Source organism: Spodoptera frugiperda, chromosome 2 (assembly GCF_023101765.2).
Source record: "Spodoptera frugiperda isolate SF20-4 chromosome 2, AGI-APGP_CSIRO_Sfru_2.0, whole genome shotgun sequence".
In the NCBI taxonomy this organism is placed as follows: Eukaryota; Metazoa; Arthropoda; class Insecta; order Lepidoptera; family Noctuidae; genus Spodoptera; species Spodoptera frugiperda.
In genome coordinates this window covers 7,818,627-7,834,279 of record NC_064213.1, presented here as the reverse complement: position 1 = coordinate 7,834,279, position 15,653 = coordinate 7,818,627, and the positions used below count along the sequence as shown (strand labels likewise).

General features: G+C 36.8%; 2 protein-coding genes across 10 annotated transcripts in view; one reads left to right on the top strand and one right to left on the bottom strand.

Annotated features, from left to right (window-relative positions):
• LOC118269154 (acyl-CoA Delta-9 desaturase) overlaps positions 1-15,653 on the bottom strand; it is a 204,108-nt gene that overhangs the window by 130,128 nt on the left and 58,327 nt on the right. The gene's annotated exons all lie outside the window — the stretch shown is intronic.
• The window catches only part of LOC118269136 (kazrin), a 117,616-nt gene that overhangs the window by 91,878 nt on the left and 10,085 nt on the right, over positions 1-15,653 (top strand). For all 9 annotated transcript variants that reach the window (XM_050698262.1, XM_035584066.2, XM_035584067.2 and 6 more), the window contains exons 3-10: positions 779-1,046; positions 1,634-1,885; positions 4,154-4,275; positions 5,361-5,523; positions 9,603-9,730; positions 10,374-10,550; positions 11,603-11,747; positions 11,997-12,134. In XM_050698262.1, coding sequence (XP_050554219.1) covers positions 779-1,046; positions 1,634-1,885; positions 4,154-4,275; positions 5,361-5,523; positions 9,603-9,730; positions 10,374-10,550; positions 11,603-11,747; positions 11,997-12,134 — 1,393 coding nt within the window. The remainder of the gene's footprint in view (positions 1-778; positions 1,047-1,633; positions 1,886-4,153; positions 4,276-5,360; positions 5,524-9,602; positions 9,731-10,373; positions 10,551-11,602; positions 11,748-11,996; positions 12,135-15,653) is intronic.

The following is a 15,653-nucleotide window of genomic DNA, read 5'->3' as shown; positions in this document are numbered from 1 at the left end:
TGGGCTTTTACGAATAGGAATGACGTTACCCAACCTAATAGTTCTCAGTTTAACTGTTGGTAGTTTCATTTTACTATGTTAGTATACTTTATTGTCATAACTCTATTTCTCACTTTACTCTATTGTCATAAAATATACGTATTATCACTAATGGACGCGTGACGTTGGTATGATCGCACCCCCACGGGCGCACGGTACGACGAGCAGACTTAAACGACCATTACATCAAACGGTAGCAGGTGAATTAACTAAGCAAGAGGGGTCTGCTCAGATTAATAGCTACAGATATAGCGTCGTCGGATGGCCAAAATATATCGCTGTTGTTCTCAAACTGTGTTGATAAATAAACTGGATTACTGGGAATTTATAACCCATTCATTATTGAGGTTGAAAGCCAGCACACCTGCATAATGACATACCAACACATCGTTTGTGGTGAGAATATAAATGGTGGATGATTGAGGCACACATCAATTAATTAATTTAACAAATTAGCCACACGATTGATAGGCACGTAGATTGTTCTGTAGTGCTCAACCTGGAGCAATCGAGTATGGCCTACATGTTCACAAATATACGTATACTACATGGGTAGCGGGGAAGTTCATAACTAGGTAGTGTTTTGTGTGTATAGAATAGTATCTTTTGTATTATCATTATCATTGTTACTGTATTTATTAGAATACCATAAGATTAAATACAATATATAAATACTTTCTGAATGAAACACTTCTCATGCTTATAAAAGCAGAGTAGTTACCGTATGGTGCATAAACAGGCGAAACTCCGCAAAATGGTCGACGAGCAAGTATCGGTGGGCGCCCGGGTGGACGCGGACGCCGAGCCGGAGCCGGCTGACCCGCTGATCACGCCAGCCAGCTCAGCGCTCGAGCGGCCCGAGCTAGACCGGCCAGTACCGCCCGAGCGACGCTTGCTCATCGGCACCCTGGATAAACGCAACGGTGGGCTCAGCGTCGACAAGGAAGGCACCATCAATAGGAACACCAGACTGTCTATTAGAAACGGGAAGGACAATCCCTTCATAGGTAAGATGTGGTGCCATTATTTTATCGTAAGACTATACCCAGCTTCGCACTTAATCAACATGTGCTCACCCAACTCACAACCCTACGATCCCTGTCAACTGTACGAAGGGTTAGCGCTCAACGTGAAAAGAACGCAGACTAATGAAAACTAGATGGTTTCATAAGTACTGGCAACAATCAATCTTTTCCTATAGAATGTTTATATATATAACGAAAATTGTATGGGAAAAATCTACTGGATTTTCCTATTTTGATTTTGTTCATGTCAAACATCTACCAAGGTAACAAAGGCCAGGAAGAGTTTAATTTTGAGATGTTACATTTGTGCTATAGTGATGTTGAATCTCTTATTACGCTTATAAAAGAATTCTCCAAATTGCAATTTGCTTCAATCACATTCAATCAGCAAAAAAGATATCTAAATTACCCGGATGTCGTGTCAAACACGAAAGGCTCACATCTGCGAAGTATATTGAGTAAATCCCTTCCCTTATATTAATCTTTATTTGCTACATATTGGAATTATATAAAAATCAAAACTGTGTATTTTCAATCATGAGATAGCTATCTTCATGTTCTTTTTATAGACGATGACAATAAAGAAAACCAGGCGAATGGCAAGCTAGAGTCCCCGGTGAAATGGTCCACACAAAATGGCAGCGACAGTGGAACTTACGCGGAAATAGGCAATGGAGGCAACAGTCATACCAGCGAGAGGAATATTCTGGATCCCGCCGACAGTTCAGAGGAAGAGGTCCCTCTGCCTGATGCTACGTCACCAGGCAGGAGTAGCGACGGTCCCGAACCACGAGCTGACATTACTGCGACACTTGAAGGAGGTAAGACGCCATATTAATTACAATTTCAACGTAATTATCTTGTTTATATTTATTTGAACATCTTTTTTGGAATCTAGGTCACGTAGTTTATCGTTAAACATTTCCGAAGTTATGTTTGTCATATTGTCACTCGCTATCCAAACATTGTAAGCCCGGTTAGTTCGGTCTACCAAATATAAACAAAGCGACAACGAATTTACTTTTATCTATCTACATTCGTCCCAATTATTTATGAAATAAAACAAGGCGGACTGAGGATAAGGTAAACTTGGCGGCTAGAGTTTGTCTTAAGAGTCTGTAATCCAAGAGATAATAGTTCGTAACTAGTCGAGACGGCATGTTTGTTTTGTTGATGAAGTTAGAGTAAGTTTGAAATTCTTCATAGGTGCGGCTACAAGCTGAGAATATTACGAGCGTCGTTGAACTCTGTCTGAAGCAACACACGCTGAATACAATTATAGGCTCTTTACTTTATAATACTGCATAGTATGCAGACTCCGCCATCGCAGTTTAGGAAAATGTTTCGTATTCGTTGAGTAAACAAGTGACACTTGAATTTAGTTATGGACCTTTGCGGCTGTATTTGAAACACCGAGTTAAGCTGGAAATTTAAAACTCCCACACAAAATTTATTGGACGCCGCGCTCTTTGCTTTAATAAATATAAAACACTACAACTACGTTACGTTTGTACTTCAAGTCTCTAAAAGCTTTTCCATGAATTTTCGTTTGAGTCAATTTGTTAAGAGTTAGTAAGCACAAGTGCAACTAAATTAATATTTTCATCATCGCAACTAAGGAGGTGACACGAACTATGTGTTGGTAAAACATCCATATATTGTGCGGGCCGTTCTCTGCAGAATATCCTCGCTGCTAATGAGCGCGCAGCCTTGGGGAATAAGCTCATTTGCCGACTAACTGCACACTGCACAGCTAGCCAACTCCGCCAGAAAGAAACTTTCCGCCTGATGTTGCAATTTGTCATTTAATTCCTTTCTCAGTGCTTTAATTAGTAAGCTGTTTTTTAAGTAACTATTTCAGTCTTTCTGCTTGAATTTCCTTTAGTAATGCTGTTACAGTTACAATAGCCACTTACTTCTACTACTCAGACGGCATCTAGAACATCTTGTGAATTCATCCGTAACAATTGTTCCCTGAGACAATTGTGCAATGCTTCACCCTATTGACTTATCAGAGCTAGCAGGATAATAGGATCATAGGACAATGTGCATCCAAGCATAATTTATTTGCAATCTGTCTGTATTTGTTCACGATAGAGCCGGCGCTCGGCGACCAATTTGCCACAGCTCCATTTGCTACTAATCTTACAGTTTATTATTTCTTTTCCCTCTCGCATCCGAGTGCGGGACTCGTACGCTTATTAATGTGAGACAGTAGATCTCGAGCGCGTACTCACTCCATTTGTTCCCTGGAATTAGAGGTTGACTGGTAGAGAATAATTACTCGGTGTGGGGAAAGCGTTATTTTCCCGAAGTCAATACGTCACTTTGAGAGCGATGGCACAATAAAGCAGGCGTCGCGCACACCTGCCGGCGTGCCGTGACGCGTGTTACATGCGAGCAATCGATTTGTCTGGACCGGCCAGAGTCGCGGCTTTCGTGACTCGAGGAACTTTCGCGTTATTACAACGTTTACGTCGCCATAACCAATTCCATTTATATGAGTGCGGTGGCACCGTACTTTACAAAACTTTTCATATTATAGTACGACAGCTAATAATGAGGGTTACAACGTGAGCCCTTGAACGCTAAACAAGGATTCAACTTTATGAAAGTACACCTATAAACATGAACTAAACGAGGATCGAATTAATAAGACGAGTTGACGCAAAATAAAAAAGTGACTGCTTAACTTACCTTTGTTTGCTTAGATATGATTGCCTAAAGTTGTAGTATAGAAAGATTTGTTGTATATCCATAGAGGTAGTACAAAAGTTTCGTAGTAATTAATAAGTCAGTATACACACAATCAGGCGTTAATTAACTCGCGTTCAGCCGTAAATCCGCGTGAAGCAATATATTTCTCATAAAAGGCACGAAATCATTTTGAATAGGGATGTCATTTTGGTAATTACTTTTGACGTTGTGTGACGGTAAAAACCAAATGTTTGGTCGTAAATTCTGTCAACTAGAGGACAAAAACTATAGTCATTAATCGTATGATGAAATGTTCTTGTTGATGAATGAATTAGGTAATTCTGGTGAGCGCAAATGTATCGTTTAGTCAAATGGTGTTATTGATGGTACAGATGCGGCTTCCCCGGGCGGTCGTTCGGATCGGTCGCGGCAGGAGGAGGTCCCAGCGTCCCCTGGGATGCTCACCGCCGCACAGGTAGCCAGGAGACTCCGGATGGAAAATGAAAGATTACAGGTACAGTAATAATAGGCTTATAAGAACCATTTTGGGGTATCGGCTTAGTATTTGCCGATCAATTTGGTTTATCCCTAGAATTTATTTTATGCTCATGATTACTTTCGGTTTAATCTTTATTGGTTCCTGTTTTTATGAAGTCTTTATATTTTTTTTATTTCTTGGGAAGATTTTCCTTTTCTCCCTGTTATGTGGTTTAAGTAGGACCAATTACCACTTTTACACATAACCACTTCATTAGGCGTGGTTTAGAAACCTGAAAAACCTCTGAAATACAAAAATGTAGGCTCAATTTTGTCTCCAACTCCAACATTAGGTAAGAAAAAGTAAAAATAAAGTTCCGCTACTTCAGCGTTCTTTTTTATTTACACTATAATAGTTCCCAGGCCCTAAATGGGCGATGTTCCCATAAAACTAAATTACAAAAATAGTGGAATAGATGGTCATAAAGGTGTAATTCTCCGATAAACTGTCATTAGTGATTCCCGCAGCGTTCAAGGATCAATTTTTTACTTAACCTTTTTCCACTCGGCCGGACTTAGGTTGATGTTATGTAAGATACGGGGTTTATTACTGTCTCGAAAGCCCTTTGGGAACTCCATTAGGTTCATACGTAACTATTTCATGATATTGATTCAGGACCCACTTCGAGTACCTATCTTTAAGTTTTACTGTGTTGAGTGTTGAATTTGAAAACTATAATAAAACTTAGTCTTAATCCTATAATAAGGTTTAGATGTGATTGTGGTACAAATGTAGGTATTGTATTCAAGTACTTTTTTATGGTATAAGCCGCTAAACGAGCAGGCGGATCACCTGATGGTATGCAATCGACGCCCATGGATACCCCACACACCAGAGAAGTTACAAGTCCGTTGCCGGCCTTTTGAGGGTTAGGAGTTTAAGGGTTGTTGGGAAATTGGGGATCGGGAAGATTGAGAAGGGGGATAATTAGGCCTTCGGTAACCTCATTCACACAACGAAAGACAACTTCAGTTTAACACGTGTTTACTAGTTTAATCTGAACTTTTTCATCTGTCATTCTAGTAGCTATATATAAAGATACAATATTTACGTTTGTTAAGGCCGAGCTGACTCGAGTCCGCCGCTTGCTGGTGGCTGCGGCCGAGCGAGGAGAGGCCGGCAGCGCACTGCTGGAGCGAGCCAAGTCCGACACACAGGACGCACCGCAACTAGACCCGCAACAACTGGAGAAAGAACTGCTGCTCGCTAGAGAAGCTGTTAACTGTAAGTTATCACTGTTTTAAAATTGAATTAAATTAAGAGACGATAAAGTAGAATATATTTGTCATCTTCTATATTCATCATCAATATCAACAGCCTATAAGTGCCCACTGCTGACCGAAGGTCTCTTGTCATACGGAGAAGTATATGAGTATTAATCATAACGCTTGCTCAATGCGGGTTGACGATTTCAAATTTATAGTCGGATATTATAAGCCCAGGTTTCCTCACAACGTTTTCATTTTGTAAAAAGTATTAAACGATAGAATATTATTTGACGTAATCGACTGACATTAATATTTTTTTAATCCACTAATAATTATGTCTATCAATACGTAACATTATGAATGCCTATTTAATAATAATACTTGTAAGTTACCTATTAATCTCGAACCTAATATAGGTACATTTGCCTGGAATATTTATAATGCGCATTATGCCACGTATTTCCCCACGGGGGCAGAAGCTAACGCCTGTTAGTGCCAGGATCCTGGCACACTTATCTAACTTCCTGAACACGCTTCTAGATGAAAACATGAATACTTAAAACATGTTCATATAATGTATCAATGTGTGCGCCAATTGTACTCAAAATAGGATTTCTTATTTATAATGTTGTCAATTAGGTTATTTTTCGACGATAGCTGTTATTAAATACATGAATCCATTATAAAATCCTTTCGTAAGTCGTTTATCAATCATATACTCTTCGTTACTTTTGTCACAAGTTAGGCCAAATCCGCAATTAGACTATTTTCCAATCCGAAGCTGCAGACTACATAGCGGGTTTACCGCGCCAACGGCACGAAAAGCAGGAATAAGAAGCGATAGTTTTTAGTCACTAATATTCTGACATTACCTCTCGCCAGGCCCAAGGTGGGAAAAGCCATTTGATGATTTTCCCCACCAAAAAGTCAGTCCCATAGAAACTGAACATAATCATGTTAGGTAATCCTAGTTTTCGCAAAAACTTGTATTATCTTTACAAATAGGCAATGTACACACAAGTTACGGCGACACATGTGTTTTGTCCAGCTATGTCCCATTATCCTACAGAGAACATTTCTAAACATAATATATATCAAAGTAGATCTTACCCAAAAACGTAATGGTCGGCTTTATGTCGAGTATTACTTTGCCAAAGAAATTAATGGTGACATTACACTAGCCATTATATTTTTATGGCATTAGTTTGTAAAACACATTAATACCAGTACTAAAGCGAAGTTAGATATCGAATTTATTGTTATGTCGACATTCGAATACATTAAAAAGTCATTACGAATATTAAAAGTGTGAAGTTATAACGAAGATAAATTGTGTTAAATTTTTATTGTTGATTTTCGGGGAAAATGTTTGGTTGTTAAAACTTTGATGCGCTTAGTATGATCAAGTGTCTGTTTTCTTTTATTATGATGTCGATGTGACAACATTCTAAATAATACTTACACGTGATGTTTAAACTGCTTTAAATAGACCATTTTCTATCCGAATATACAGAGAACTTCCACCTACACTGACTTTATCTCAATAATCCGATTCGATCCCGCAAAAGTGGGCAATTTGTTGAGTGCGGCCCGATACGGGAGAAGCGTGAGGAAGCCGACATTTTGATAAACTATGCTCATAATATCTCGCAAGGTACACTGCCTTACAGACCCAAATCAGTAAGCGGGTCACGTCCCTGTAAGGGTGTGCTTCTCTAACTTCGACTGACATTTCCACTAATGTCATTACACTGACGAAAGTTGTCAGAAACGCGCCCCCGGCATGTTTTGGCAGATTGTATACATTAAACATGCTAACATAAATAGTTGAATAATTGTGTTTGTTCAACGAGCTTGAAGTCACATTCTCCTCGAAGTTTGGGCATAAAATTTTGTACCAATTTATTTATTTTTGTTTTATGTGAACATTTGTTTTATGCTCAACTTATATAACTACTCGACAGATGTAAAAAACTGTACCACTTCATTCCGATATTCAAGACACGACGTGAGACTTTCTGATCATCTCTGACTACCCTACGAGAACTACGACTATCCTAGTGACCAGATCAGACACAGATCAGCAAATTTAAACCTCGTAAGAAAGAGTCATAATCAGCTTCTGCTATCATTTATCACTTAGTTGAATAAAACTATCTAATTTCGTGCCATGACGGTGTTAAAAGTCAGTCTTTATTAAAATTTGCAGACAAACTATTCCAATTTAAAGCATTAAATGAGTCATTTGAAAGTTTTAAACGTTATAATCAACCACTTTTCCAATTTATCTAAGTTGCGAAGCAGTTATGGATATTATTCATTTTATTACATACGCCACAGTGTTCAATATCCATTGGCCTAATTTTACGTACGCCATAAAACAGATAACTAGGTCGCCAGTCCAATCATCTTTAGCCCTTGGAAGCTACGGTTCTATAATGGGTATAAAAGTTTTTAAATTCTGATATTTTTAAGTTAAAATTTATGCAGTAGTTGCATGACTGCAGGTGGTACAATCACTTTGTTTCATACTATTATGATATTCTGTCATCTATAATCTCCTTTACTTAAGAATCCATAGTTTTTGTGGGTATTTCATTTCACTTTGGAGAAAATAATCGTGATGTCAAGTCATTAGATCACATTTTTAAAACTACATCGAATCAGTGTAGCCAATTAGGTTATTGTAATTTCGTGACTAAGATTGAACTAAATTGTTCAATTATAATGGCAAATGTTTGGCCAAGTTAGACTACCGTTTACCTCGGTGGAACCTATTTCGTCTTTATTCGAGGTCGGTCGAAGACAAGAACGAAATAATGAAGTCACGTTCAGTGACTGAATCAAGCAAATAAGCCGTATACCTACTTCGGATGTGGTGGGGTCTCGTCACAAAACTTGTTTCATTATCACACATGTGCTGAAGTTTATTTTTATATGTGTCAAGTAACTTTCTATAACAGCCAGTATTTTAAGCATATTTCGTGTTATGTTCGTCATTTATTTGTCACTCACAGCAGCCACGGTTCACTTCGCTAGAGCGCTTAACGAAATATTTGGAAAAAAATTGAATAACCATGCCCAAAGTAATATTTTGTACATAAAATAATTATATAAACACAAACACAAGAACAGGGAGAACAAGGCTCCTGTTTGACTTGTGGTAAGTACTTACAAAGGCACATCTAATATGTTTGCCTTATGTACCCAACTGTTCCACGTGATCGATGAAACCACAATCAGGGCCTGTTGCCTTCCTACGCACAAACCACATCAATCCATAAACTAAGTAGTAGTATACAACTCTATTACTATCCCTACTGTAAAGTAAAAGTCTTCTGATACAGAGTACCTGTCGATAGTATGCTATGATTCTACCTAAATAATTTTAACACTATTGTTTAAACTTTAAGTACTGTCGGTTACTAAATGTCATAAAAGTAATTGTAGTAGCAGATCTTACTAATCGGTTATTTAACAAAAATCTTTTATTCGGTACCTGATTATTAAATGTAGGTGCATTTTTGTGTTATCTACGTATGTGGCAAACAATGACTTCAAGTATTTAATTATTGTAACGTTAGTTATCAAAAACAGCAAAGCAAATTTCAAAAGTTTATGAGTGACAAAGATCTGGCCAAATCTGTACCCGTAACCAAATTCCACTTTTTAAACTTTCAAAGTTTTATAAAACGATTCGACAGATCTCTGCACGCTTTGCAGAAACGGTAAAATGTAGATCAATCTGGGATGCGTTTTATTTTCCTATCAAACGTTGGAAGCGTACAAATGTCCGAGTTGAGGGGATCTGCATAGAGAGCGAGCGACAAAGGACGTAGGCCCCCAAAGCGAGCTGCTTGCTCAAAGAGTTCTGAACCACTCGGGATTGAGACATGCATTGCTTGTACAACTTCTCTACATACAAGCTTGTCGCTTACAAGCCCGCAAACATGAGATCCCTACCCGAGTATTTCAAAATGAAATTGTTTATCTCACTTACCTAAATATCTAATTTATGATCTTATACCGTATGTTTCGTAAATCTAAATTTACTTCATAATGGACTTTGTATAAAGTTTATACATTTTGTTTCAGCTTTGAAAGCAGACAAAAAGAGGTTGAAAGCTGAGAAATTTGATTTACTAAACCAAATGAAACAACTCTACGCCACTCTCGAAGACAAAGAGAAAGAGCTCCGAGACTTCATAAGAAACTATGAACAGGTGAAAAGCAATTTGTGTATCATGAAACGCGAATATTCGTATAATAAGTAATACACAATGTTGTTAGATGAAGCGAGGGAAATGCGTTGTCACGTAAAAGAATTTGTTACTTACGCAGGGTCCCAAAATGAAAAAAGTTAATGGGGTCGGCCTTTTGTTACAAAATATTTCAGTATCATTAACGTAGTCATTACTGTGTGTAGCCAACATTGTGGTCACTTAATTTATTATGCCATATCTTTTGATCTAGCCACGTTTGCAAGGCTCGTTACGCTCGGATACGATCTAGGTCATACAGAACTTCCCTACTTGTTTCCGAGCTCATACAATTTTACACATACAGAAACTTCTCGGTGAATGCTCGCATATCTCAAGTTATTATCCTACATTGTTCTCAGCTACGATGAGTCTGCTAGCCTTGCTCTTTTTATTAAGTACTAACTTTGAATAATTATTCATGAACTTCTTGACTTTAATACAGTCTTCAGGAACGCATCAGGTCTAACTATGTTCTTAATGTACTTTCCCAACATTTCTTAACTAAGAATTACTTATTATTTTATGTAATTTATTTATGGCTTCACTTGCAACTTCTTGTAAACTTTTGTGTATTATATTTGAAAGATAAAATATGGGTGTATAGATGCGTTCGCGGGGTGGAGCTTCATCAGCTCTAGGAGCGGAGCGGGCTGAGCGTGAGCGGGAGCGAGCCGCGTTACTGCGCCATGCTCGGGATGAGGCCGAGCGCTCCCTACAACTAGCGGCCGCACTCAGTGCTCGGGACACACAACTGAGACACGCTCGAGAACAACTCTTTGAGGTAAACCATTAACAATATTTTACAAAATAGGCTATTATAGGATATGGACTTAGCTGAATTAACCGAAATATCAATTATTATAATTTATATACCGAATATATTATTTCATTCATTGACAATAATCACTACACTTAATTGCCTATTTAATTCCATTCCCTTTAATCTACTGTGAAATTATCAATACAAATTCACGAGATCCACTAAATGAAACCTTTCCATTCGAAACCGAATTCACAATATTAAACAAAATTGTTTTTGACGAACAATTTCAGTGATGAAGTGTTTCGACCAATAATAAATAAACTTTTATCGACAGCTCACTGCTATGATGAATAGGTGGCGTGATGTGCGCTCGGAGCGAGACCATCCATCACTCGTGTTAATTACCATTTCAAATTGCTCCCTCTGATTTAAATTGCAGGGAAAATTAAACGCAACTGTTTCCCCGACTTAGTGCTATAAGTCAGTTGTTATTATACAATTTTCCGTTACGCATAATCCGGATATTAACCTGTGACCGCGGAACATTCGATACCATTACGTTGATGCGGGCTCGCAACGGGATGTCCCATTCAAGCGGACAAATCCTGTCCAAATTAAAGCCCCAATCGAAATTAATTGAAGCATTAAAAGGGTGTTGCGATGGAGGTATAACTATAATCGTGTTTGGGATGCTATGTTTGCTTCGAGCGTACATATGTGTCCGATGTAAGTTTCCGTGTTAACTGTGAAATATGATGCCCGGATTATTTTTACGAGGATCGTCATGTGAAGTGGTTATTTTCTGTTTTTCCATGCGAAAAAGTTTCACGCATTGATGAAAACGGTTGTGTATTTTACACGTATGCGTACCGAGACTTCACCGCTCTTGCTTATAGTTCGACTTATAATAATTATCCCTCGTATCGTTTAATGAGATTTAGTAATAGTATTTCAAAAATGTTTTTGAAAATATTGTATCTTGTATCTCTAATGTTTTTCCTTTCAACACTACACACAATATTTAATCTTCCTAAACAATTTAACAGCAATGTACCCATTTGTATATATAGGCCAGGAGACAGTTGCAAGCCGCAGGATGTCTGTCTGAGGGCGAGAGTGTTGCGTCACTCGGTATGGGGCCCCCGATGATGTTGGGAGGACCGTCGGGATTGATCGGAGATAGAGGCAGCTGCAGTGCTGATTCCGGTGTTAGAGGTAAGATACAGAAAAAAAATGGTGGTTAGTAGGCACATTTACATCATGATAAAGATTAGCAATATTCAAAAGTGTTTCAGAACATTCTGACTTTGACCAATATCAAAAATAGATTTAGGAAATATCTTGAATGTCCTTTGATTTGGAGGAACAAACTTTTTCACTTAACAGACGTAAACGTCTGATCATTATGTTAAGGATTGAAACATGTAATAGTTTTTACTGAAAATGGTCTATCTGTGGTACTAGGCAGCAGCGATGGTGGTGCCACCTCAGTGTGTGGTGGGAATCTATCAGACTCTACGGCTGAAGGAGCTCCGCCCACATTAGATGCTTACGACACTGACGCAGCATCGCTCGTGTCCTCCGCACACCATATCTATCAACGTAAGTACAACATAGTAACCGAAATATCATCTGAATGTTCTAATAGGTACATAATAATAAATCGATTTCCACAGAATATATGCCAAAAATAATATAACCTACATGGAAATACTTATTTTAATCCGATTAGCGAATGTATCGCAGCATATAATATTCCCCTTTTGTACCAACAATTTCGACCCGAGCCGCGGTACGATAATAAAACAAAAAGTCTTTTATTAAGTACAAAATCCGCTTTATTTTGTGTATAGATAGAAATATCTGTATGTCGAATTTTCGTTGTTAATTTTTGATGAGTTTAAGTTAAACGAATCCCTTTTAGCGTCGCGACGTACGGAATTGTTGTTATGAAGTGAAATATGATTTACATGATTCGACTGGAAAATAAAGCGGATTGCAACTCGCTCATGTTGAAAACAAGCATAATGACATCACTCGCTATATGGAGAACGTTATACTTTTACAGTATAAACAATATGGGTTTATTTTCGAAAAGTTTATATATTTAGATGAATACGGATGTAAAGTTTTCAGTTGAATTACAACCGAAGTCTTGAAACTTATAAACATTTATTTGAATTGGTGCTAAGACTGAAACTCTACTATCTTTTTCATTAAAAATTGTCTAACAATAAAATACGTTTAACCACTGGCTTTTGTTAAAACTATTGTTAAACCGATCGTATCGTAGTACAAATTAAGTCAACAAAAATGGCTGACAATTGAAACATAGTTGAATGCAAATGATGGAACTCCACAATATGCTAAATAACAATTTGCAACGCATTCTGCATTCTAAATTGTGTAAAGTTAAACAAGTAAAATTGATGGAGGCAGCAGTCAATATTATACTATTTTAGTTAGCCACGTTCATCGAATATCAAACAATAAAACTTTAGAAAAGTGCGCTATTGCAAATCGAACGTTCGGAAATTGAGAACTTCATTCAATTTGAATTTACCGTGTATTTTATATAATCGCTACAAATTCATTTCATTGGGTTTTACGTCGCAAATATCGGAATTCGCTTTTGTTACTCAATATGCTTTTGTAGCAATTGAAGTGATTTTCTTTTGTATAAATCTGCTAATGGAATAAGCGATCGGGATTTTTTGTCGGTTGTATTTTAGGGTTTTTTAGGTGCGATATAAAATCTCATGATGTTTTTCGGTTAGGTATCAATATACCTCACCAATGTGATAATGACGCACCTATTAGGCACTTATTATCGCCTTAGTAGATCACTACATAGTATAAAACAAAGTCGCTTTCTCTATTCCTATGTCCCTTTGTATGCTTAAATCTTTGAAACTACGCAACGGATTTTGATGCGGTTTTTTTAATGTATAATATATTACCATGCGAAGCTGTGGCGGGTCGCCAATTAATAATAATAAATGAATCACATAATACCTTTTACTTTATATTCTCTCACTACTACATTATGCACGTACCTAAGTTATTCTCAAAATAGCCAAGTAAAATGTGGACTTCCACAGATACAAACATGTCCGATACCTTTGTGCTATTCCTGCGTGAACTGTCAAAGACCGCATTGAAAATGTATGTCGGTCGTAACAAATATCCCGTTCCGGACCATGTTGTTTTACAAACTTATGTCCGTTTATGTCATGACTTTACTTCGACATGTTCACCTTTTCAGTAGTTTAAAACAAAGGTTTTTCTTTGATATTACTATTATCTTGTCCTTAAAATTTCTTAACAGAACTACAAAGTTTTTTACACAGTAACGCTTGTCTACCAAGGGAATAGAAAACACAAATGTACGGTATGCGGATGACACTGACTAGTGTCAAAATTCACGTCTGTCCCATATAATTTAGTTTTCTACTCTCTTTGGCAACGATGGCATTTGGCTAGAAGGTCTGAATCACGAAAAAGTAGTAGCTTATGTCTCCTCCGTCTACATACTTTTATCATTGGAAATAAAAGAGCATTTTAATCTATACATATAATAAAATCGTAGAAAAGTGCTGTCTGTACATCTATACATATAATAAAATCGTAGAAAAGTGCTGTCTGTACATTGAAAATAAAAATAAAAAAAATAGCAGGGGTTATTGTTATGTCGATGTCGAACCCAAAAATGTAATTAACTTTTTTTTTGTCTGTTTGTCTGTTTGTCTGTTTGTCTGTTTGTCTGTTTGTCTGTTTGTCTGTTTGTCTGTTTGTCTGTTTGTCTGTTCGTCTGTGCGCGCTAATCTCAGAAACGGCTGATCCGAGTTGGATGCGGTTTTCACGAATATATTGTGGGATGCTTAAATTTACATTTTGTGTTTCATGTCAATCGGTTCATAAATAAAAAAGTTATGTCAAATTAAAGAATCACGTCGAACATTCTATGCTTATACCATTAATCTCCGCAACTATTTGACGGATTTGGTTGAAATTTGGTACAGATATAGTTTAGAACCTTAGAAAGGACATAGATATATTTTTATTTCAAAAATCAAAAAATAAAAATAAGAAATAAATTATTTATAAATAATTCTATGTCGATCGTTACACGACTTCGGTTCATGTTATTGTTTTAATTTATCGAAAAAAAGTAAATAAATAGTAAAAAGGTATGAAAAAATTAATATCAATATAATAAAACATTTAGTACAAAGAAAATGCTCTAACGGAGTATAGATAATTCTATGTCGATCGTTACACGACTTCGGTTCATGTTATTGTTTTAATTCATCGAAAAAAAGTAAATAAATAGTAAAAAGGTATGAAAAAAATAATATCAATATAATTAAACTTTTAGTACAAAGAAAATGCCCGAACGGAGTATAAATAAATAATCCAAGTTGTCTTTATCCTCGATAGATCGAAATAGATCGCGCTATGGTTTCGTTACATTCATTTGGTTGGGTATCGGGCGAGCGCTTCGGTACTATCGTAGAAAAAGTCGTATGATTATAATCATACCATATTATTTGTCTGTAGTGGTCCTGCTGTTTCGTATATTCTAAATTGGTTTCGTTGTATTTGTCAATTAATAAGTTTATTTGTTGGGTTTTCCTGGTTTTTTGGTTAAACTATTTAACGTAGGTTTAGTTTGATATCGATTATTAGTAGTTACTGTAGTTAGTTTTTTTAATAAAATTGTAAGTCTAATTTATAAATTAATTAGATTAGATTTAAGTCGTTTCTTTTAAATTATTTAGTTTAAGCTTGGTTATTATAGCATAGAGGATAGGTTGTAATATAGTTTCTTTTTTAATTGTTATAAATTCGTAATTCGTAGCTTTCTTTAGTTTTAAGTTAGTTTAAGTCCGTTTTTAAACTATTTTTTCAATGCCCTAAGTGAGTATACATCTATTAAATTCAAACGCAGAGCTCATTATGTTGATTTTTGAAGAGTTCCCTGGAATATCTTCCACATCTCATTTTTGAAGAGATCCCGCGAGATCGGGAACTATGTGGTTAAAACCAAAAATTTGCCGGAAGTCACTATTCCACGCGAACGAAGTCGCGGGCAAAAGCTAGTGTCTAAATAAAACCTTG